Here is a 25,008-nt window from a genome sequence, read left to right on the forward strand (position 1 = left end):
GCCAGTGATCCCACTCGCACCCCAGCGACCTTGCCCAAAATCTACCCGTCAATTGCTCGAACGCTCCTCCTCCAGTCGGTGCCTCCATGCCTGACGTCGCCTACGTCACAATGCCTAGAACCTCCCCTCTGCTTTTCTCTCCCAGGCTTTTCGCTCGGCCCTTTTCTCCCTTAAAAGGACAATGGTACGCGTATGCAAAATAGCTCGATTGAGAATTCAGCCGTGGGAACGGCGCATGCGTACACCGACTAAAAGTTAAACCAATGATTCCAGATCTTGCTGCTCTCCAGACGCAGAACCTAGACAAGGAGGGTGGTGTAGTGTGGACCCGGGAAGCAAATTGCGGCACACCAGACACGATCGGTTTGTTGGAGGTAAGGGAATTCGGTGATTGTCGGTTCCTCTTGGCATTTGTTGAAAGAGGCGTTCTTGGTTAGGGATTCTGGCAAGTTTTGCGTCACGCGTGCAAACGCAGTTTTGAAAAGCTAATCTCTAGGAAACTCATTGATGACTGAGGAAAATGCTTATTTTTAGAGGGAAGGATTGATTTAAAGTATTATCTCTACTTCGTTGGAGGTTTGAATGCACATCATTGCGGAAAAAGATGAATCGGTGTAGGAAGAGGTTGATTGCATTGTTGTGAACATGTGGCCAGTGACAACGACTTTTTTTTTCCCCTGGAGAAAAACAGTTGAAGAATAAGTGCTTTGGAGGCCAGATTGCTGGATGTACAATCCTAAAGGGAATGTTATCTTGTGTACACTTACTTAAAAAGTAAATTCTATTGGACATATTAGGATTTACTTTCAAGTAAATTGCTCAGTGAATGTTTTAATGGAGTTAGCGGTATCCACAGCGATTGAGTGACTGGAACCCTTCGGTTTCAATTAGTGGGTGATAAACTTTTTAAAAACAACTTTTCGAAATCACACAGACGCTTCTAAAAAATAAGGGGAAAGGGGAAGAAATGAAAACAGCAGGTCCATGTATCTTCTTTTACTTCAGACCAATCCCGGAGAACATAACGAATGGGAGCATCAGGGAGCAAAATACTACTAGGGAATGATGGCAGCCACCGTTTGCTCATTCGGGAGCGTATTGGTGGCTGCAGCGGCCAGAGCAGCGTGGTCCGTTACAACTATGGACGCGGCGTTAGCGACAAGGAGAAGCAAAGCGGGACTGGGGTGGGAAAGAAGGGAAGGCGAGGTTTGTTACGGATTTTCTCTTCGGGATTCCTAAACCAGGAGCGGAAACTTCGAATTCAGAACCACGCTGATCCCCACTGTTCCATTTCGAACGCTTTCCGGGACCTTCGAAACTAATACACCTGTAGATGGGATTGAAGAAAAATAAGTTGTGACGCGGGGCAGAGAAGCGAATGAAAGCCCGGGGTGAGGGCGTCGATCTGCGTTTCTCCCGGGAGGGTAAACAGCGGGATGGCAAGGCGCGGTGTAAGTAGATCTGAAGCACGACTGTGGCTTCTGAGATTTGGGGCGGAGGGAGGGAAAAGAATCCTTCGTAGGTGTGCAGCCTGATGCACTTAGCAGGTCGTAACGTTTTTTTTTTTTTTAGTATGCGAAATTCTTATTTAAAAGATTTACAAAGCTTTAACTGTTGCATAGATTTCTCTCATTGGTCGCCGGAGCTGAGTGGGTGGTGATAAGGGGGGGGGGCTGAGGCAGAGTCTTGCCATGTTCAAAGCCCAACCGGAGAACGAACTCCCGCGAACCGTCTTTGGAAATCCCACTTTGATCTTTCGCCTCCTCTTATAAAAGCCTCCTCACTGCAAAGCCGCCTCTGTGTAATCCCCTAACCCATCCCGCCGGGAAAGTCGGGTGTTCCTTTCAGGTGAAAGAGGAACTGGCCTTTTCCACCCTTTGGTGAAGGCGAACAAAGGGCTGCCATGAGCATGTGGCTCTCGTGCTTGGCGAGCTGGGCGCGGGAGTTGGGCCCGTTCTCGACGTCCGCGCCCCGTCCCCCTGACGTGGACCCTCTGAGGAGAGGACTGAGGCTGGGGGCCCGAGACGGGCGCGCCTTCTTAGCGCTGAACCGCAGCGGCCTCAGGACTTTTTCTCGGAGGTTAAAACTTTCCGCTGCAGTGCCCACCGCGCGAGGTATCACGTTGCGTGCAGGGACAAGAAGAAGGAGGCGTGTTTAAGTGCCTGGAGAGCAGGAAGCGGCGCCTCCGACGGATGGGAACGGAGCGGAGTGATGGTAGGCACGGCACCCGCGCGCCCACCCGGGGACCATTGTTTGGGATACTTCGGGGGCCCGGGGCGAGGCAGGTGGGCGGGCGGGCGGTTTTCTTCGCGGGCTATTGGTGCCCGCTGCGCTCCACGCCTCGTGCGCCTGTTTATGGGAGGTCTTGTCGAGCTCGCTTTGAAGTCGGAACTGTTGCCATGTTTGAATTACGTCAGGGCAGAGCCATGAGGAGGAACCAGTTCTGGGTTAACAGGGAGACCGCTCGCGCGCTCGCCCGCCCGCCAGCCAGCTAACTATCCCCGCACTCACCTACTCATCCTCACAATAAACTCCCCCCCCCATCCCCAGTAGCTGCGATTGGGGTGGGGAGGGAAATGAGGGAGATCTTTAATGAACTGCCGCCTGAGCGAGATGATGGGAGGGGGGGGGGCAGCCGCCTTCCATCCCTTTTGTTCTGCGGCAAAACCCTGGGAGTTAAACTTTAAAGCGCAGCTGGGCGACCGATTTCCTTTGCATAACCGGGTAGGCGAAAAGGCAGTTTGGCTTGTTCGTGCCACTGTTGGCTCGATCGACGTAGCTGGTGATTCAACTTGCCCCGTAAAGCCATGCAAGTGAGTTAATTCAGCGAATCGGGATCCCCTTAAGCTCAGGTTAGTTGGTTGTAGAAAGATGGGCACCTTCTCATGCTGGAAGAAAACCTGAAGACCCCGAATTTTGTTTTCGTTTTTCCCAATGCTTTTCCCAATCGAAAGCCCTCCCTTACACCATGTGCTGGTGATTCCGTTCCCTTTCCAGGGATTACTGGATGCTAGAATCTCACGGAAATTGGTGGGGTGGGTGTAAATGTACTGATATCAGAACATCTGTGGCAGTGGATATATCTATCTCTCTCCTTAAAAAAGATGTTCAGACTCTAGAAAGAATGCAGAGAAGAATACAACAAAGATGATGAAGGAACCGGAGACTAAAACATACAAAGAACAGTTGCAGGAATTGAATATGTTTAGTTTAATGAAGAGAAGAACTAGGGGTGACATAGCAGTTTTTCACTATCTAAGGAGCTGCCACAAAGAAGACAGAAAAAGAAGCAATGGATGGAAACTAATCAAGGAGAGAACCAACCTAGAAATAAGGACCAACTTCCTGACAGAACAATTAATCAGTGGAACAGGTTGTCTTCAGAAGTTGTGGGTGCTCCATTGCTGGAGGTTTTTAAGAAGAGATTGGACAACCATTTGTCTGAAGGCCCCTTGACAATTTGCCATGGTCGCAGGACAACTTGCCACAGGACAACTCATTGCTGGACAAAAGTTACACTAATAACAAAGAATTGGTGGAATAGAATCATTAAAGAAAGGATGCAAAAGGAGGAACAGAATGAAGTATGATCAACAAAAATTAAAAATACTTTTTTATTTTATTTAAATAAATAGAATTGTTAAATTGTTCCACAGTGAATTGTCCCATGGCAAGTTGGCCATGTCAAGTTGTCCCCTGGCGAGTTGGCTGCAGTGAGTTGGCTGTGGCAAGTTGTCCCATTCCCTTGTATGAAATGGGTATAGGGTCTGCTGCTTGAGCAGGGGGTTTGGACTAGAAGGCCTCCACAGTCCTTTCCAACTCTGTTATTCCTCCCCCAACAGCATTTGTGCAGTCTAGGAGACAAGTATTTTGCATCTCTTTGAAGCCACCCAGGCAATGAGTTGCCATTATTTGGCATGAAACTGGTTGAAAAGAAAATAGGAAACCTCAACATTGCACATATTGGGAAGAGAGGATTGCTAGAGGCTTTTCAGCTTTCCCACAGGAACCTTGTTTTTACTTCTGAAGTTCTCACCCTGCCCAATCATTAGGTTATTATTAATCAAATCATGCCTGAAGCAACCATAAAGTTCTGGGTGTCCATCCTGAAACTTTATGGTAGTGATTGATTGGGGCAGAGAAAGGAGCGGAGAGGAGTATCATTGCAACGAATGAGAGCCTTTAATATTCCTGAGCTTTGCCTCCTTTTAAAGAAGATTTGATAATGCAGATCTTGATGAACATAGTTTCTGGCGCTTTGTGATTTGGCTGCAGGAGGGAAGCTTCTGATTTTTCCTCGATGCACTGGGGTCTGTTTTGAAAAGTAGGTCAGCTTTGGCGAGATGGACACAGATGGGTGGTCTTTGTTTGAGGCACAGCCTCCGTGTATGCCCTGGTGTGGCCTTTCTCTCAGTTGCAGATACTGTTTTTATTGCTTCCTTGCTTGGAAATGCCTTTCCACTTCAGTATTTTGAATTTATAATTTCTCCTTTCCCTTAAGGGCAGTGATCCGTATTGAAGGCAAAGAAGGTTGGGAACTTTTGAAACAGGGCATTACAAACACATTTCCCCCCATCTCAATAATGTGGGTGTTCCACATTGATTGGGTGTTCTTTTTTTGAAGTCAAAACCTTATCCCATTTTGTTCAGCATTCCTGTGTGTACCTCTGTGGTGCAATAGCAGGTTATTCCTAAAATACCTTTGATCTTATTGGGTACTGCCATTGGTGGCAGCCATATGCATTTTACATAAAAATAACACTCATTGAATTAATAGCGTTCATACGTGAAGTCCAAGTAAACATAATCACATCTGCTGAAATTCTGCCTTTACATCTGTACCTCACATACCAAATTATAAAAAATTGTTTTAAAGCCTGGAACCCATCCTCCCTCCTTCCTTCCTTCTTCCTTCCTTCCTTCCTTCCTATATTGACACCATTATATGAACAGCAATAATACATTACATCTAAATATAAAACTCTTTTTCAAATTGCAAATGCCTTTTTTTGGTCATAAATACAAAAGCTTGTTAACATTAAAATCAGGTAATCCAGGGAAGTTTAGTGATTGTTGCATCAATCTTTTTTCCACAGCAACTTTAAGAAACAAATTATCTTTTGGTGCCTGAATTCTAATAGCAACAACCTTGAGAAGAAAGAATGCACTGTTGTGAATTCCAAGGCTAAGAGATAGTAGCTTGCTAGTATATCACCCAGACATTTTTTCTTGGTAGAGAAATTATAATGGAATTTGATGGTCCTTGCAACACAGCATGTGTGCCAAATGCACAACTCATAACATCTTTATAATAGGTTTTTGTGGTACTATAGTGGTCCATTTTTCATGAACATACTAAGATGCTTTGGTTTTGAATCGTTAATATTTTACTAGAATCCCAGTCTCACATATTCTTAAATGTATACAGAAGTTTGAAGAAAAACATTCTGGATTTTATGGCCTTGAATATACCTTTATTGGTGAAAATCATGGCAAAAGAACACATGGATTACAAATAGGAAGTGTCAGGTTTAACCTTGGCATTTCTTATAGGGTTGAGAAAGATACACCATCCTGCTTGAAACTGCAGAGATACATCTGGACCAGGGGTGTCAAACTTGCAAGGTTACGTGACGTTTTTGTCATTGCCGGCAATGGGGTGGGCATGGTTTCGCTATGATGCATCCCCAGCAGTTTTGACACCCCTGATCTAGACTATCTAAACTTTGGCAACTTTTAAAACTTGTGGATTTCAACTCCAATTTGAGGCCTATAATGTGACAGATAGACATTATTGGTCCCTAGACCAGAGGTTGGAAATTATTGCACTAACCCTATCATAATGTGAATATCTTTTCCAGCTGAAAACTAAATCTTTGTTCTTCCTGTATGTATAACATCCATCTGGATTCTGTTTTACGTCCTTTCCTTGGTGATGATAGTTTTTATACACTATGTGTCATTTTGCAGCTAAAGGACCAACAGGAAAAGGACCAACTTTAAGCAATTCAAGTAAATCCAAAAATAGCACATGAGAAATATAAAGAAAAGTAGATTTTAAAAATAGATCTTAAGGATTATGTTGAAATGAAATTGTCTTCACCTTCTTGCAGAAAAATGGAAAAGACTGAGCCAGCCATAGAATCTGGAAGATTTGGACACATTTTGTTATTTATAGAATTGATGTTGCATATTGACAGCTTATGGCCTGGGACAAAAGATTCCAGTTGAATACCACAACTTTTCTGGTGTGCAAAGGAATTTGTGTGTATACAGTACACAGTGCACTAACAAGCTGTTATTTTCAGTTCCTTTGACAGAATATCTATTTTAGTGGTGGAAAGAAATTTTCTTTGATATCTTTGTCCCTGGACTGAAAGTGAATGCCTTTAAAAATGTTTGCCATAGTTATACAAGCGGTGAAACCAGAAGGGGTGTTTTGCTAAAAGTGTGGCTCTTTAAGCTAAAAGTACAGGAATCGCTCTCATCCATACTGTGGGAACCGAATTCTTTTCACATACAACAATGCTGAACTCATCTAAGAGAGAAACCCTGAACAGACCCATTGAGTTAGAAATAAGTCCCACTCTGTTCAGTGTTCCTAGGGATCCCTTGCATTAGATGTAGTCAAAAAGAGACAGTGTTTTGTCTTCAAAGCCTCCCCGCCTATCAGGAATTCTCAGTGAGATGGGAAGGCTGTGGTCTGAAAACTCCAGCAAGGGGGGGGGGAGTAAATTCCTGAGTGAAAAGGCTGCTAGTGAGATTAGTTGAAAATGCCCTGCTGATTTTATTCTTGTGTACATTTTAATATCCAGGAGGATGGAGCTGCACTTGATCCTACCTAGCTTCAGGATAAAACAAGAATAAACAAACTGCAATCTACTGTAATCTTTGTAATGGCAGAAATAGTTTCTGACTGTTATGTTATGACACGAAGCACCTTCGGTGCAATGAAAATGCTTTTCAGCTGTGGAAAATTGGTGGGGGAGGGCTAGTTAAAACATTGATGAGTTCTTTTTGGGTGCAGGTTTGTCCACCTGTTTGTTACCTTTTATAAAAGAGCTACCACGTATTTTCACATCTGGATGTTTCTGTCATAACTAGGCTACATCATTCAGAGTTTAACATCTCCCAGAAATCTATGGTGGAGAACTGAGAATACAAAGATGAGAATGTGTGATGCTGTCACTTTTCTGTATGCCAAAGGTAGACAATACATTATTTGAAGTGGGGGAAGGGAACCCCTGTTTTAGTAACAGATTTCCTCAGTTCAAAATGACAGGATATCGGCCATCACATTCTGCCCTTTCGAGGTTTTTTGTTTCTTTTTGCTTTAATATCACTTTAAATTCCAGACTTCGCAAAACTGAATTAGTATCTCACTTCATTCAGTAAAATGTAAAAGATCTACCACAGGGGTGTCAAACTGCCAGCCCGCGGGCCAGTTGCATCTTGCGGAAGCCGCGCCCACCCCAGCTCCAGCAATGCGGAAAAAACTCGTGATACATTGCGACACGTCACGTGACACAGCGAGTTTGACACCCGTGATCTACCACATAGGACTGCTGTTAATGGTGGAGGATTTTAAGCTAGTGGCAAGAGAATTTTAAGCTCCTGTCAGCCCTCCCAGGTAAACCAGACAGGAAACAGAGCTAGACAGTTAATTCTACTTTTTGGTAAGGCTGCATTAACAGAATTTTGCAAGCTTTTAAATGCTTGATCAATTAATTGCATCCTTCCTAAATTTCTTTCTCTGACCTTTAAGCCCCCTGGAGGCTCCTGCCTCTTTTGTCTGATTGTTTCCTAGGCAGCACCTCTTCCCCTTGTCTGCCAAGGTCATCCACACATTCCATTACAGGCAATTTGGGTTATTAAAAGTAACCTTGGAGTTCAAAGGTATATTTAATATTGATGTTCTATTTCACATCCATTGCTTTTCATTACAAACAATTGGACAGGTTTTGAAGAAGATTCTTTTTCTTGAAATAGAAGTATGCTTAATGCTCATCATGAAATTGAAAGCTCCAACAAGAGGCTGACACTGCTTTCAAGTTAGGAAGGTTGGTAAATGTTTTTTTTTTTAAAAGAGTTTCTCAGTTGCTGTCTATCTAACATGTTGGGAACTGCACTGCTTATTTATGTTTAATAGGTCTAGGAAAGCAAATGAAAAAAAAAGGTTATATATGCAAAAATCTCAGGTAAAAAAAGTAAAAAGAAAACAAGGTTGACATCTTCATCATTATTATTAATTAAAAGCTACACAAATGATCTGGCATTGCCAAATTTTGCATGAGAACTCATGAGACATTGTCTTTAATATTACACATACATTATTTTTTCTTATTTTTGAATCCACAACATCATGTATAATGGTGCCATCAGTTGAAAATGTCACTAATTTTCTAAAAATATAGGTGCAGGAAGTCCTCAACTTACAACCATTTGTTTAATGACTGTTTAAAGTGACAACAAAGCTGCAAAAAGTGACTTATCTAACCTGTTCCTGTACTTATGACTATTGCAGTGTCCCTTCAGTCACATGATTAAAATTGAGCCCTTGGCAAACAGCACACATCTGTAATAGTTGCAGCATCCCAGGGCCACAGTGACCTTCACAGCTGCCTTCCAGCAAGCATTGTCAATGGGGAAGCCAGCAGGAAGTTGCAAGTTGGAGTCATGTGATGTTGTTTTTAATAAACTGTGATGATTCACTTAACGACTGCAATGGGAACTGATGAACTGACATTGTAGGTTGGGCGTGGTCATGTCATTTTATGACCATGATGCTTAGCAACAGAGTTTCCACTCCCAACTGCGGTTGATAAGTGAGGATTACCTGTACGCTAAATTGCAAATAAAATAAGGGAAACAATTGTTATAATCTTATATGAACTCACTCTAACACCATGGTGGTGAACCTATGACACAGGTGGCACGCAGAGCCTTCTCTGTGGGCATGCGCACCATTGCCCCAGTCCTAAGCTCCAGCTGGGTTTTATAAAACCTTTTCGCTTTAGGCCTCTTCCGCCATGTGCAAAAAAAAAAAAAAAAGGTTCAATCAATCAATTTCAACTTCTCATGGAAAAAAAAAGGTCTCGCAGAGTTGGAATTGATTGAATGAACTTTTTAGTCCCACCCAGTCTGCCATTACCACTGCAGCCATGCCCACCCAATGGGCCATACCCACCCAATGGGCCATGCCCAACCAGCACCCAACGATGCATAAGTGGGTTTTGGGTTGCAGTTTGGGCACTCGGTCTTTAAAAGGTTCGCCATCACTGCTCTAACACATTTTCCCCCCAACATGGCACTTTTCAGATATCTTAAGACCACCACAACTAGCAAAGTTACCAGACTGGGCACAATAACCTGGTTGGAATTGTAGTCTGCATAGCCACTGGCATCCAGCACAATTTGTTATTCGACTTGCCTGATATTTTTCATATTTATGGGGCTTCTTCTGCATGTCAGGCTGCCATTATTTGTTTATTGCCTTGTTTATAGTTGCCTTGGCAACTGGCATGTATTTATGACTGGGTTGCGCTGTCCCCTGGGTCATGGGATCACCAACTATAATCTTCCCAGCTGGCTTCTGACAAGCAAAGTCAATGGGGGAAGCCAAATGCACTTAAGGACCACATAATTCACTTAACAGCAGTGATTCATTTAACACCTCGCAAAAACGGTTGTAAAATGGGGCAAAACTCCCTTAACAATTGTCTCACCTAGCATCAGGAATTCAGGCTCAATTGTGGTTGTAAGTCAAGGACTGCCTGTACTTAAAATTCTATATATGTAAGAAGTATAAGGCAAGCTGAGTCAGATTATTGGACTTTTATACCAGCATTTTTCTCTGCCGTATTGGAAGATTTAAGAAACTAAATACAGAAGCCTACTTGGGATTGGGCGACAATCCAAGATGCTGGTTATTTCTGCACAATTAGAGCTGTGCCTTTTTCACATATACATACGTAGTCATGTACACCATCTTTGCTTTTTGCCCCCGCCTCCCCCAGCAGACATAGATCTCAGCCTCTTTAAGTAAAGAGACCAGGAAAGACTAAATAAAACTACCTTTATTGAGACTGGCTATACATCTTCCTTATTTTCTACTATATAAAGAGTGAATTCCTCTTGTGTGTCGGGAGGGATTTGCACCAAATAATTCTGACATCAAAAAATGTTGACTCCAGAGAACTTTCTGAGAAATGTCAGTCTTATGGTTTATTTGCTCTTTTTCTAGAAAAGATACATGGTTCTTTAATTCTTCCATCTATACCCCTCCAACAACAGAACAACACCCCTTTAGAATAAGGGTTTGGGTTTGGGGTTTTGTTTATGAACTTCAGCTCAGGACATGTGTAGCTACATCAGCCATAAGAGTAAAGTAGTAGAACTTTAGCCAGTGATCGAGGTATCTGGAGAGCAAATATTGAGGATTCCCCTTTGCCTTTTCAGTATCTGATGCTACATTTCCTTTTTCTGTCTTGTACTTGATATAACTGGAATTCAGCAGGGCTACAATTTCTGTTGTAGTCTTTTCCTGATCCGAAAAGTATTACAGAATCCCAGCTTCCCACCTCCTGGTTCTTTCTGGTATGGCACAATAATTTTATATGTTTTTTTAAAAAACCATTTTCAGGACCCAAAGAATTCACTTTTAACATTTGAACGGAACTGTTGGAAGCTTTAGTAAATCTTAATTTCATTTTTCAATGTTTGCTCATATTCTGCTTGGAGCATCTTGTCAAACAAATGTGTAACAAATAAGATCAGGTCTCAAAGTTGAGAAACCAGGATTTCTCATTTGTCCCATTCTGGCCAACAGTCTTCACTGGAAAGATAAAGATGCTTTTGAATCAAGACCAATTCTTGCTGACTGGTCCAGGTACAAGAAGTCCTCAACTTTACAACAGTCCATTTAGTGACCATTTGAAGTTACAGTGGCACTGAAAAAGTGACATGACTGTTTTTCATACAACTATTACAGCATCCCCATGGTCACAGGATCAAAATTCAGATGCTTGGCAAATGGTTCACATTTATTTTACAAAACTCTTTTCTATTGCAGTTCATACACCTTCAAATATTTTGTTATTTGTGTTTACTTCTCCTGTTTGGTTTTAAGAGAATAAAATCAGATTTTTTAAAGTGCAACTCATGGGAGGGAGGTCTTCTTGAATATCAAGTTCTTTTGCTTGGACTTTTTGACTTTGGATTTGTTGCTGATGAGTATGGAACCGAATTAGTTGATTTAAATGCTCGTTGGATATCAGCTTCAGAAAGTCTGCATTTACAGCATTAAAAATCACAGAACCTTCACTCAAATAATTAACAATTTTTATTTAACTTTACATTCAGTAGTATTCTATCTTTAAATGCATAAGCGATGGCTACAAAATTATATAGAAAGTTTATTTAACTAATAGTTAAATAACAAAAGTTATTTCACAAATAGTTTTCTCAACAGTTTTGTTTTATTCCCTCACTGATAATAACTCTTTTGAGTAGATCATTTGCCAAATTATTAGCTTCTCAAGTTATATTCAGAGTTTTTAGAGTTTTGTCTTGGATTAATCTTAGAACTAAACAAAAAGAGGAAGTGAACAATTTAAGTCAAATAATGATTTATAACCAAAATGAAGCCTTTATGTTTCTTGCATTTTTCCAGCTTTCATCTCTAAGCTCAATACTGTTGACTTATGGAAAGTAAGTCTTTTACTGAGTTCATGTTTTCTTTGAACTAACTATGCCACTGAACAATAGAGCTGCTCTTTGATACCGGAGGTGGTGCTGCAGTCATAACTGGGAAGGTAGAGTAGAAGTTCAGGAATGGCAGGCAGCTTTTATGAAAATTAAGAGGACTGAAATAGAAGGTAAGGATGTCCGGGGTAGTGTAATTCACCCATAAAGTACAATGATGGCTGCTTTAAAATGTATCAGTTGAAAAAAGATGAAGTGTAAGAAGAAATTGGAGAAAAGGTTGAAGGAAGACAAGTGGGTGAAAACAAGGTCTTTTACTATGCTGGGATGCATCCTGTTTGGAGATTCTTTCTGCCTGTGTTATTGTTAGCAACTCTTACATGACCAATGGAACAGAAGGCACTACTTAGTCCTGCTCTCTTGGAAGTTTGACAGATTGGCCTCAACGGATTCTGAAAGTAGAAACTTTGCAGGCAGTGATTCAATGACACAGCGCTTGATAAGCTGGTTTTATGGCAAGTACTAGAAAAACTCTTAATGAGCACATTGAAAGCTCTCCCTCCCTCCCATATATATGTATGTATATCTGTCTGCTGCCTGCAGTCCTTGACTTACAACCATTTGTTTAGTGACTGTTCAAAGTTACAACAGTACTGAAAAAGTGATTTATGACCATTTTTTTTACCCTTATAACCATTACAGTATCCCCATAGTCACGTGATTAAAATTCAGATGCTTGGTAACTGATTCATACTTATGACTATGGCAAGAAAGGTCATAAAATAGGGCAAAATTCACTCTCGCTTAGCAACAGAAATTTTGGGCTCAGATGTGGTCATAAGTCGAGGACTACCTTGACATGATTTGTTGCAGTATCACCAGGGTTACATGATCAAAATTCAGACATTTGGCAACTGGCTCTTATTTATGAGGGCTGCAGTGTCCTTGGGGTCACCTTTTTTTAAAAGTTTTATTAATTTTCTATTTTCACAAGCAAGTGCTCAATAGACAATGTGATAACTGAGTCCATTAATAATTCGGTGATACATATAAGTTTTTCCAACTAAGTCCAATGTTACACCCGCCAGTCCATTCTCTCTTCTTCTGGTAATTACAATTTTTCCGCATTAAGCAAATACAATTCTTATTATTGTTAGTAAACATACAAGTGCATATCAACATTTGTTACATCTTTCTAATAATATCAATAATACCAGTTTAAAATATCTTTCCTAGCCAAAACATATCTTAGTTGCATTTGCATTCAATTTCCACTTATTTAATCCATATCCTACTTTTACTTTTTTTTTCAATTTTAGTTTCCCATCCATATTCAAAGTACCCCAATCATTTATAATATCAAAACAAGTTACATTTGGGCAACCAAAAGAATCCCTTATTCAAAATTCTTAACATATTCTTATTTCCCTTCTCATACCAAGATATAATATTCTATCCTAACTATCTAGTTATAATAATATTTCCATTTCTAACAATCTATTCTTAACCATATTCAAACCTTTAATCAATAATAAAGCATCCCCTTTAATAGGTCAAAGCTTTTGTTTCCTTCAGTCTTACTCTAGCTTTCTTTCTTTGCCAACTAGTTTTCCATGTTAGTGTATTTGGATCATCAAATAATTCTATCTCTCTATATATATTATTTGGAACAAAAGAAACACTTTAGTTAAAATATTTTTGGAAGAGCTAGCACGTTTAAATCGCCTCCCTCCTGGACTTCCGGTGGTTAAAGCGGCGATGATGACGGCTACTTTGTAGCCGTCCTTCTGAGACGGTGTCAGATCCGCGGAGCACAGCGTTCATCAGCTGGCTCGCGGTTCGAAATCCCCTTCCCGGGCGAAGGGAAGGGGTAGAGACTGCATGAATAGAGGTAGAACCTCTTAACCTTCCCTGGATTTTTTTTTTTAGGGGGGTAGAAAGAGTGCTCCCTCGGAGTTCATTGCCTTCTCCGCCTCTCAGCTGTCTTTGCTTCTTCGGAAGCAAAGCGAAACGCCGCTACCCTCTCTGCACTCAAAGCTGCTTGGTGAGTGACTTTTAAAGCGGACAGAACTGTTTAAAGGATTTTACTTAGAATTAGAGATTTATTTTCCTTAATTTTTTCTTTTTAGTATAAGCTGACTTTTCTTTTCTTTTTTTTTTACTTTCTTTGGGCGGAAAGTGAGAGTGAAAGTAAAATGGCGTTTTGAAAGTTTTTTTTCCCTATTTCCGGAAAGAAAAGACGGACTGATTGAACTGTATGCTTAACATTGTTTTTTTTCTTAAGCCTTTTTTTTTCTTTTAAAGTGCCTTGGGAGTTTTTATTTTTATTGTATTTTTCCTGGTCTTTTTATTTGTAAGGATTTAAGTACTTTTTTTCCCTTTTTTAAGAAGAAAGATAGTTTAAAATGGCTTCAAAGAGACAACCAGCTTCTATAGTTTCTAAGGTGATTTCTTCTCCTGTTACTGCAACTGTTCAACAACAACTTAAAGTAACACCACCGTTGCAACAACCTAAGGCTATATCTCCACCTTCTCCTCCCCCATCAGGCACATCTGCACAAGATTTTAAGGATATAATGGGAAAGGCTGTGTCTCAATTTAGGGAGGAAGTGAAGCAACTTCTGGAACAGAGCAAATCTGAAACTAAGGAAGAACTGAAGAAGGAAATGAAAGAGCTTTATGTACAGAATAATACTATTTTGAGGGAAGATATAGTCTCAGCTTTATCTGGATTGGCTTCTGTGGTTGTGAAGCTGGACTCCAGAGTGGAAGAAGTTGAAGAAAAAGTAGAATTTTTGGATTATAAATTTCAAGATATGGAAAAAAAAGTGGAAACCTCACAAGATGATATTCTTATGTTTCAGTACAGACAGATGGAACATGCCTTGAGAATCAGAGGCCTTAAAGAAGATAAGAATCAAGATCTGATGGAAATGGTGATCAATGATTTGGCTGTTGTTCTGAATATAGATAAAGATGAATTACGTGGAGAAGTGGAAAAAATCTACAGAGCTAATTCTTGGATTGCGAAACAGAAGAATTTGCCTAGAGATGTGGTGATCTACTTTGCTAAGAAGTCTCTGCGTAATCAGATTTTACAAGCTTTTTATAACAAAAGATTCCAGATTGCTGCTCAAGATATTATTATTTTAAAGGAAATCCCATCCAAAATCTTAAAAAGCAGAAAAGATTTTGCTTTTTTAGCAAATGAACTCAAAGCAAGACTGATTTCATTTAGATGGGAGATTCCGATGGGTATTGTTTTGAGCCATGCGGGGACACGTTATAGACTTAACACAGTTGCTAAAGCTAAAGAATTTTATAATACGGTCCTGGGTGCAGGCTCATCCTCATCTACTCAGAGAGCCTTGAGTGATAAAGAGGTGGGACAGCAGTCTGAGGGATCAGGCTTGATGGCTGCTGGGCAGGCGGAATGGATGCGTCAAGTAGAGGTTAAAGAACAGAGAATGACCCGTGCAGCATATAAACGTAAGGAAAAGGAGCAACAGAAGAAAGAAGCTAAAGAATCTGCTCATCAGATTGTTTCAATGCCGGTGGGAGGAGCAAGACCCAAAAGTTCTGCAACACATTCTTCAGTAGCAGATCTTGAGGGAATCTTCTCCAGGCTCCTGGTTGAGGGAGATGGCAAAGTTCCTGACCTGGAATGTTAACGGTTTAAACATCCCTCAGAAGAGGAAGAAAATCTTTCATTATCTAAAGAAACACAATAATGACATTATTTGTTTGCAGGAAACTCATATTTTACTTAAAGATCAAAAATACTTAGCTAACCTTCGCTTGGGATCTCATTTTATATCTCCTGCCCCTGGGAAAAAAGGGGGTGTGGTAATTTATGTTAAGCAAAATTTACCAGCTTGTTTGGTAGAATCAGATCCCCAAGGAAGATATGTTATGGTTGAACTTGGTTTATATGGTAAGAAAATACTTACTGTGGGACTGTATGCACCAAACCAGCAACAGGAAAAATTTTATAAGTTGTTACATCAGAAAATAACTCTGTTGGACTATAGGTCCGTGATATTAATGGGAGACTGGAATGGTGTTTTAGATACACAAAAGGACAAAAAAGTTTCTTCTATTTTTTTCAAACAGGCTAAACTACCTAAAGCCTTTTTTGAATTGAAAGAAGATTGGGAACTGAGAGACTATTGGCGCGAACGTAATCAAGAGGAAAGAGACTTCACCTTTTTTTCAGACAGACACAAATCCTTTTCAAGGATTGACTTTTTTTTGATTACAACAGATTTATATAACAGGGTGAAGAATATTAAAATCTTTCCTAGGACATTGACAGATCATAGTCCAGTCTGGATGGAATTGGTCGCTGAGAAAGAAGAGAGGAGATCCTGGAGGTTGAATGAGAATTTATTTAAACAAAAGAAAAATGTTCAAAAACTAAAGGAATGTTTAAAGGAATATTTTGCTTTAAATATGAATAAGGGAACATCAGTGTCAATGGTATGGGATGCAAGTAAAGCCTTTATGCGTGGGATTTTGATAAAAATGAACAATTTTCATAGACAGAAGCAGACTCAGAAACGTAAAGAATTAGAAGATGAGATTAAATTAAAAGAGAAGCTTTTAATTTCAAATCCTTCAGATGAAAAGGTGAAAGGAGCTATAGAATTGTTAAAAACACAATTTAATATGTTGATGGCTGATCAAGCTGCAACCAATTTATTGTTCATGAAACAAAATACATTTTGTAATGCTAACAAACCAGGGAGATGGTTGGCTTATCAGTTAAGAAAGAAACAGAGACAGAGAATTATAGACAAAATAAATTATAATGGCAAATTGGTTTATCAGAAAGAATTGATAAAGAAATCTTTCTTAGATTATTATCAAAAATTATATAAGAGTACTAATGTACAAACTACAGATATAAATAATTACTTAAGTAAAGCTAATTTTCCTAAATTAACAGACGATCAGAAAAAAGAGATTAATGGTTTAATTACCAATGAGGAAGTTGTGACAGCTATTAAGCAATTGAAATTAGGCAAGGCGCCGGGTACGGATGGTTTGATGTCTATTTATTACAAAACTTTAGTAGAAGAGATGACCCAACCGTTATGTGAGCTTTTTAATAATATATTACAGGGCTTAGAGATCCCTCCGTCATGGTGTAATGCTTTTATATCTTTGATTCCAAAAGAGGACCAAGATCTCACCTTGCCTAAGAATTATAGGCCTATATCTCTTTTAAATGTGGATTATAAAATTTTTGCAAAAATTATAGCCAATAGGTTCATGGGGGTTTGGCAGCAGCTTATACATAAGGACCAATCGGGTTTTATAACTGGAAGGTATATGAAAAATAATGTTAGACAAATTATTAATTTATTAGAATATCTAGATAAAAACAACCAAGTCCCTGCAGGGCTGATATTTTTGGATGCTGAAAAAGCCTTTGACCAGTTGAATTGGCAGTTTATGTTATGTTTAATTAAGGAGATGAATTTTGGACAAAATATATTACAAGTTTTATCTAATATATATCAAAAACAGACTGCTCAACTTATCGTAAATGGGGGTTTAACAGAGGTTTTTACAATAGAAAAAGGTACAAGACAGGGATGTCCATTATCTCCGTTATTGTTTGTCTTAACATTGGAAATTTTGTTGATTAAAATTCGGGAGTCTCAAGGAATAGAAATTAATAAAAAAGAATATAAGTTAAGAGCTTTTGCAGATGACTTGGTTGTTACTTTGTATCAACCTACTTATTCGGTAGTTAAATTATTACAACTGATTCAGCAATATGGGTGTGTCTCGGGTTTTAAAATTAACAATAATAAGACCAAAATATTACCAAAAAATATGACTAATTGTGATAAACAGACTTTGGTCAATTTAACAGATTTTGAAATTGTTGATAAGGTAAAATATTTGGGGGTTACACTATCTGCTTCTAATGCAAAACTGTATAAAAATAATTATGAAAAGTTTTGGATTGGGGTACAGAAGGATTTAATGAATTGGAATAATTTACAGTTATCTCTTATGGGTAGAATTGCAGTTATTAAAATTAATGTTCTGCCAAAGTTTCTTTTTTTGTTTCAAATGTTACCTATTTTAAAGAATGAACTTAACCTAAATGAATGGCAGAAAGGTATTAACAAATTTATTTGGGCAGGGAAAAAACCAAGGGTCAAACTTAAAATTATGCAAGATTTCCGTGAGAGAGGTGGACTCAAGGTACCAAATTTGAAATTGTATTATGATGCGGTGGTACTAATATTGATTAGTGATTGGGTGAATTTAACAAATGTAGAAATACTCCATTTGGAAGGCTGGGATTTACTTTTTGGATGGCATGCCTATTTAATTTTTAATAAAAAATGGACCGGGTTTTTAAATCTCATATTATAAGAATTTCTTTGCTTAGGGTATGGAGGAAATATTATAGAAGTGATTTTAAAATACCATTATGGTCCATACCTTGGCATGCGATAGAGGGAATAAAGAAAGGAGTCAAGATGGATACGGTTTCTTATATACAATTACTTAGATGGGATAGTCAAAATTGGCAGTTAAAATCTTTGGAAGATTTAACACATGAAAATTTTACTTATTCATGGTTTCAATATAGACAAATAGTGGATAGATGGAAGACGGATTGTAATATGGGATGGCTTAGAGAAGATGAAAATCTCATCAAACAAGTAAGGGATCAAAGACCAACCCATATCAAGAGGGTTTATGGGGTTTTAGTGGAAATGGATTCAGAATCTGAATTAATTAAAGATTGTATGATTAAATGGGCACAAAATATTGGTGAACCAATCCCACTGGATACTTGGGAACTTATATGGGTGAGGAATGTTAAATTCACACAAGCACAGAACTTAAGAGAGAATTTTTATAAAATGTTTTATAGATGGCACCTTGATCCAAAGAAAATGTCCATTATGTACCCTGATCTACAGCCTAAATGTTGGAGATGTGGTTGTTTGTGCTACTTATTTTCATATTTGGTGGTCGTGTAAAAGTATAAAAGCCTTTTGGATTAAGATATGGTGGAATATTCAAAGAATTTTTAGAAGGAGGGTAAAATTTACCCCGCAATTATTTTTATTAGGTATTATTACTGACTGTGATGCTAAGGAAGTTATACTGATGCTAAATTTGATCACAGCCGCTAGGCTGTTAGTTGGACAATATTGGAAGAAGGATTCTTTGCCTACTTTACAAGAGTGGTTTTATAAAGTTTCGTATTTGGCAGAAATGGCAAAGATTACGGCTTTTTTAAAGGAGCAATCTCAAGAGAAATTTTTTGTTGTATGGGAAAAATGGATAAATTTTATTCAACACAATTTGAATATGGAAAAATATTATTTAGCTTTTTCATAATTTGTATTGATCGCTTTTTTTTCTCTTTTTCTTTTGTTTCCGTCTTATGAACTTTTATTTATTTTTTTCTTTCTTCCTTCTTTTTCTCTCTCTCTTTTCTTTTTCTTTTTTCTCTCTTTTTAAAGTATTTTTTCTTTTTTTTTCTTAATAATAATATATATATTATTATTAATTATTTTATAAGTTGTAAATGTTGTTTAAGTTTTTTTTAAAAAAATTTTTTTAAATAAGCCTATATTCAGTTCTGGGAAGTTCGGGGAGGGGGGAGGGAGGGGTGGGTTTGGGAGGGATTGGGTGAGGGTTGTTGTTTATTTGTAAAACTTTTAAAAAATTTTCAATAAAAAAAAATAAATAAATCGCCTCCCTCCTTTTATAATCTTCTGACAAGCAAAGTCAATGGGGAAGCCTGATTCACTTAACAACCATGTTACTAACTTAACAACTATTGCAAGAAAGGTTGTAAAATGGGACAAAGCTTACTTAACAACTATCTTGTTTAGCAACGGAAATTTTGGGCTCAATTATGGTCGTAAGTCAAGGACTACCAATACCTAATTTTTGAGTGATACTATGTGATACTAGGTTTACATACTGGACTAAACCATAGTGTGGTTAGTTTGGTTTTTGCTTTGTGCAAACTTAAGTCATAGTAGTTTATAACCCATAGTTAATTTAATATGGTATGTACCAGCCCTCCCAGGTAAACCAGATGGGGAAACATGACCAAATGAACTAATTCTACTTTACTGCAAGGCGACATTAACAGAATCTTGCAAATCTGAAAGAACAAACTTCCTGCACCATTTTTAACTGATTCATTATGGCAGGTCATTTCTAAGTTTCTGGAGGCTGCTGCCTCTCTTGTCTGATTGTTTCCTAGGCAACATCCCCGCCCCATTCCCCAAGGTCATCCACACATTCCATTACAATGTGCAGTTGTAGATTAATGAATCGGATCTGGTGAATTTAGCCATCCTCCTCTATGAATCTGGCCTCCAGAAAGAGCCATGAAAAAGATCTCCACTTGTGGAAACTAAGATAGGGAATGAAAATGCTCCAATGGATCTTTCCTCCCTGTATTGTATCATCATCTCTTCCTGATTGCAATTTAGTGGGTGGGGACCAGCTTAACTCTTAATACCCACTCAGCATTTAGAAAGCTGTAGATGCTTTTTAACAATAGCAGCCACCTCCGATGGATGTAAACCCTTGTGTCATGGAACAATCCAAAATCTGGAAAAAGCTTGTAGGTGGAAGATATGTCTAATTTAACCTTATCCAAAGTACTGTTCTTTCAATATTGCTGGATGTATTGTTTATTATTTTGATTTATTATTTTAACTTCTTGGCTTTATTTATTTATATCCCTTCTTTATTATTTTCACAAATAACTCAAGACAGCAAACATATCCAACACACCTTCCTCCTCCCATTTTCCCCACAATTACAACCCTGTGAGGTAAGTTGGCCTGAGAGAATGAGTGGCCCAAAATCACTCAGTTGGCTTTTATGGCTAAAGTGGGACTTGAACTCACCATCTCTTGCTTTCTAGCCTGATGCCTTAGCCAACTCATGTTGCCCTGGCAGGAATAACAATCTAAAATAAAGTACCAGCTGTTAAACTAAAACCTAGTTACTATTATTGCAAGTATGATTACTGTAATGGTATTTGGGAAAGACCTTATTAAGAGGCAGGGCAAAAGAGATGGTGCTTAGGGAACCATCAAATAAGGAAAAAACATAGTTCACAGCTATGTAGTGGATAGCAGAAGAGACTTCCTAGTTCAGTGGTGGTGAACCTATGACACGCGTGTCAGAGGCGGCACTCAGAGCCTTCTCTGGGCACGCGCACCGTCATCCCAGCCTCGCCTCCTCCCACGGCCCCCTCCTCACCAGCAGCCCCCCCCCCCCGGAGGAGAGCTGCCCCTGAGTGCGGCCCATGTGGAGCAGTGCAGCCAAGGACATGGCAACCGGACAAGAATCTGCCCTCGTGCCCTATCGTGCGCAGTTGATTCTGCGGGGCGTGGGCAGAGGGCATGGCTGCCATAGTGCTACTGGGCCACCTGGGCTATCTGTGTTGGGCTGTGGAGGTGGTGGGTGGCCCTGAGGGCGGGGGGCAGGGTGGGGGCGGGGAAGTTTTGGGGCACTCAGTCTCTAAAAGGTTCGCCATCACTGTCCTAGTTTCTCGAGCTGTAAAGGAGATGACAAAAGAATTGTGCTTTCAAACTTGTAAGATTCTGTTAAGGTAGCTTTACAATAAAATAGAATTAGCTTGTGTGGTTTTGTGTCTCCTTTCTGGCCTACCTGGTAAGGCTGATAATTTCTTAAACTCTTCCTCTTCGGCTATATTTTTATTTTGTTCCATGCAAGTAGAAAGGATGTGGGCAAATATTCACCCAGAGGTGAATATGATGGAATGGTGAGAGTTTCAGATTATCACATCACCCATACAGAGTAGGCCACCTAGTGCTGACAGCACTTTCCTTGTTGGATGTGAGTGTCCATGGCAGAGAAAACCTCCTCATCCCCACTCCCCTCCAGAATAGATAGGATTGTAACCCCCTTTCCCACCATCCCTCTCACTGCTTGTTTTAAGCCTGGCAGATCTGTCCCTTCCACAAGGCAGGTGTTGTTTTTCATTTTGCTTTTGGCAATTAGATCTTGTGTCTTAGGTCACCTTGTTACATGTCTCATTGCATTTCCTGTAACGTCCTTTGCCTTGAGAGGAAGGGCGGAAAAAGCTGCCAGTGATCCTTAGCGATGAAGATGGATTTGAGACTTCTGCCTTTATTTAGGGCGGTGGTGGTAATGCTTAATTTAGAGCACTTGCGGAGCCTTTTTGATTGCAATGCAGAGTGTCAGTTGGAAGAACCATAACTGGAGGAGGTTTCTTTTTCATCTTTTCACAGTGTCTTCCTTGGTTTTTTTCCCCCTCCTTTTTTGATTTTAGCTCATCCTTCCCCTCCCCGTTATCCCTGCTGACTAAAGGAAGGACGGAACAATGTTTGGCTTTCACAAACCGAAGATGTATCGCAGTTTGGAAGGTTGCTGTATTTGCCGGGCCAAGTCTTCAAGCTCCCGTTTCACGGACAGCAAGCGATACGAAAAGGACTTCCAGAATTGTTTTGGGTAAGAGATGCTGCAGTTCCAGTTGCAGTAGCTTTGCCTAACGTTTTCTGTGGCTATGCAGGGGAGAAATGTTGAATGCAGTGCATGGGGTTCCTACCACCAGAGCTGATCCCCAACATGAAAAATGCCACATGTTTTGCGTTTGGCAAAGATCTCAGAGAGAACTTTGTCTGTTGCTGAACTTAGGGAGGTTTGCTTCCAGCTAATTTTAGCATGGAGGTCTGGAGGATAGATGCAGCCCCCTTGCATGCATTTACAAATATTTGGCAGATAAGAGTTGTCTGTGTGGGAAGAAGGGCAAGGTAACCTGCCTGAAGGACAAAGCAGTAATTCCCAGCTGGCTGAAAATTGGAATATCTTATCCTTGTTTTCTGAGTTTGAAGATTGGAAGGGGGATGTCAAGGGGGTTCAGTGACCCTGTATAAGACTCTTGGTGGGCCAGGCACTCATTTGGACTCCACAAAATGATTGCTGTGGTGCTAATGGTGAGTCACAGAACCACTCCTTTTCCAGAGGGCAAAATAATCTCCAGAACTTCCTGTTTCATCCCAGTGAGGCATTTTTAGGATCCAGAGGCAATCCTGCAAGCAAATAAGAGAGTAGAGCCTAGTGCTTTGATCTGCTAAAAAAATTTTTTCTGAATGTCTATGGAGATTTTCAGTCATCCATGGTTGACCCAAAGGTGCTTTTTCAAAAGGCAACTGGACTTTCTTTTTTCTTTCTTTCTTAAAGGTGTTTCGCTTCCCTTCCAAGAAGCCCCTTCAGTTCTGACTGAAAAAGCTAAAGAACTGAAGAAGCTTTTTGGATGGGAAGTGAAACGTCTTAAAAAAACAAACAAAGTTCAGCTGCCTTTTGAAACAGGACCTTTTTGACATGATTTTTCCTGATTTTCTACCCCATGTGAAGATCTCAGAGAATAAGAGGAAAAGGAGAAGGCCTTTCTTTAATACATTGTTAAAATATAATGGCTATCTACTCCAAAGTTATCTCCCACCTTTGCTTAATTTAATGTAATTCAGTTTCATATCTTAAAGTATGTTTTTTGCAAGTGATCTCATCATAGCAAGCTAACCCCAAGATAATGATTTGAGTTTGGAATGTTGCCTCTTGTAGAAAGTCAAGCATCAGTGTGTGTATATGTGTGCACATGTAGCTGTTTTCCCTTGCTGCTTTTTTTGCAGTAATTGACTTATAGTCTTCTCTTTACAGTCTGCATGAAGCTCGCTCAGGAGATATTTGCAATGCTTGTGTGCTTCTGGTGAAGAGGTGGAAAAAGCTGCCAGCAGGATCAAAAAAGAATTGGAATCATGTGAGTTCCTGAATTGCAAATTATGAAGTGATTTATGTTATTTTTATTCATAGATATTGATGCACTGCTCACATTCAGGTATATCTCACCCTTCTAATACATATGGTTATGCATTACATGAAATAATTAACAGTTAAAGCCAAGGAAAATTTACAACTTTAAACAGAAGAGGCAATGTAGTCAGAACATAATCAGTTATTTAATGTGGATGCAATAGATCAGTGTTTCTCAACCTTGGCCATTTTAAGATGGATGGACTTTAACTCCCAGAATTCAAAAGAAAGAAAGAAAGAAAGAAAGAAAGAAAGAAAGAAAAAGAAAGAAAGAAAGAAAGAAAGAAAGAGAAAGAAAGAAAGAAAGAAAGAAAGAAAGAAAGAAAGAAAGAAAGAAAGGTGGCTGGTAGCTTTGTATCCAATGTATGTGTGGCAAATAAGCACATGTGTGTGCATAGTGTCTGGGTTCATACAACATAACTAGTGAATCCCAATTTAGCCAAGTGAAGTCTGTTATTTGAATGAAGCCTCCGTGCTAATAAGAGAGGGCTACATTCAAGTTGCCAAATAAGGGTATATTTTAGGGCAGTTTTTCCTATCCTGGCATTATCCAACCACATCAGGACTGCAGTCAGACTTGCTTAATGACTGCAGCTGCAGTAGATTTATTGTCAAGGCTGCTTATAAACAAGAATCTAGTCAAGTAATGGTCAGCATTAAATTGGTACTAGATAAGGATCACTAGAATTAAGGGGGGGGGGCTGGACTTGGACTGCTTGTGGCAGTGTAACAACTCTAAGCTAATTCCACCCTCCAGCTCTTCTCCGACATGATAAAGCAATGCTGAGAATTGAGAGTTTGGAGTCAAACAGCCGTGGAGGACATAGGGTTGGAAAAAGGCTGCTTGGGGACCACACAGGTGGATCTTTAGTTGAGGAGGACAAACAGGAAGCTTTCCTGCCACTATCAGCAATAGAAAGTTGTGATTTACACAACCTACAATTTTCATCGCAAAGCCCCTTTCAATATTTTGAACATCTGTTTTGCTTTTATTTTGAACTGTAAAACTCCTCAGTTATGAGCAGATTCATATCCTGTCTTCCTACTTGGAACATGCCTGTGTCTCAGGTATGAAACTGCTACTTATTTTTCACTCTTCTTTAACATCATTTATATGCTACCTTCTCCATCAAATTCTGGGCAGTTCACAATAACAACACATCAATAACATCTCCAAATAACCTAACTTGCATGAAATTATAGGGCCACAATTTCCCCTGTGGTTACACTTCACCTGGTAGCTACAACCATAAAATTATAACCCTCAGCGGCAACGGCAGCCAACTTTTCTTCAAGCAGTCCTCTAAAAACTGGGCAGAAAGATGTTCTTTACTTGTTTCCAGACTGCCATTAAAAAGAGAACCTCTCAGTTCAGGAGGCAGAAGATTCCATATGAGAATTTTGTTTCTATTGACATCTTCTGGATCACCAATAGAT

At 39.6% G+C, this 25,008-nt stretch overlaps 1 protein-coding gene across 3 annotated transcripts in view; it reads left to right on the top strand.

Moving 5' to 3' along the window:
- Positions 1 to 243: 243 nt before the first annotated feature.
- Positions 244 to 25,008, top strand: part of SINHCAF (SIN3-HDAC complex associated factor) — a 38,098-nt gene continuing 13,333 nt past the window's right edge. The window contains exons 1-3 of one of the 3 annotated variants that reach the window (XM_039333201.1): positions 244 to 374; positions 22,031 to 22,209; positions 23,419 to 23,518. In XM_039333201.1, the coding sequence (XP_039189135.1) occupies positions 22,082 to 22,209; positions 23,419 to 23,518 (228 nt within the window). In that variant the 5' untranslated portion in view covers positions 244 to 374; positions 22,031 to 22,081. Of the gene's footprint in view, positions 375 to 1,710; positions 2,215 to 2,794; positions 2,814 to 22,030; positions 22,210 to 23,418; positions 23,519 to 25,008 lie in introns of those variants that run through there. The other 2 variants (XM_039333210.1, XM_039333220.1) reach the window with 2 other exon arrangements.

The sequence above is a fragment of the Crotalus tigris genome, unplaced genomic scaffold (genome assembly GCF_016545835.1).
Source record: "Crotalus tigris isolate CLP2741 ecotype Arizona unplaced genomic scaffold, ASM1654583v1 scf7180000017625.6296891, whole genome shotgun sequence".
In the NCBI taxonomy this organism is placed as follows: domain Eukaryota; kingdom Metazoa; phylum Chordata; class Lepidosauria; order Squamata; family Viperidae; genus Crotalus; species Crotalus tigris.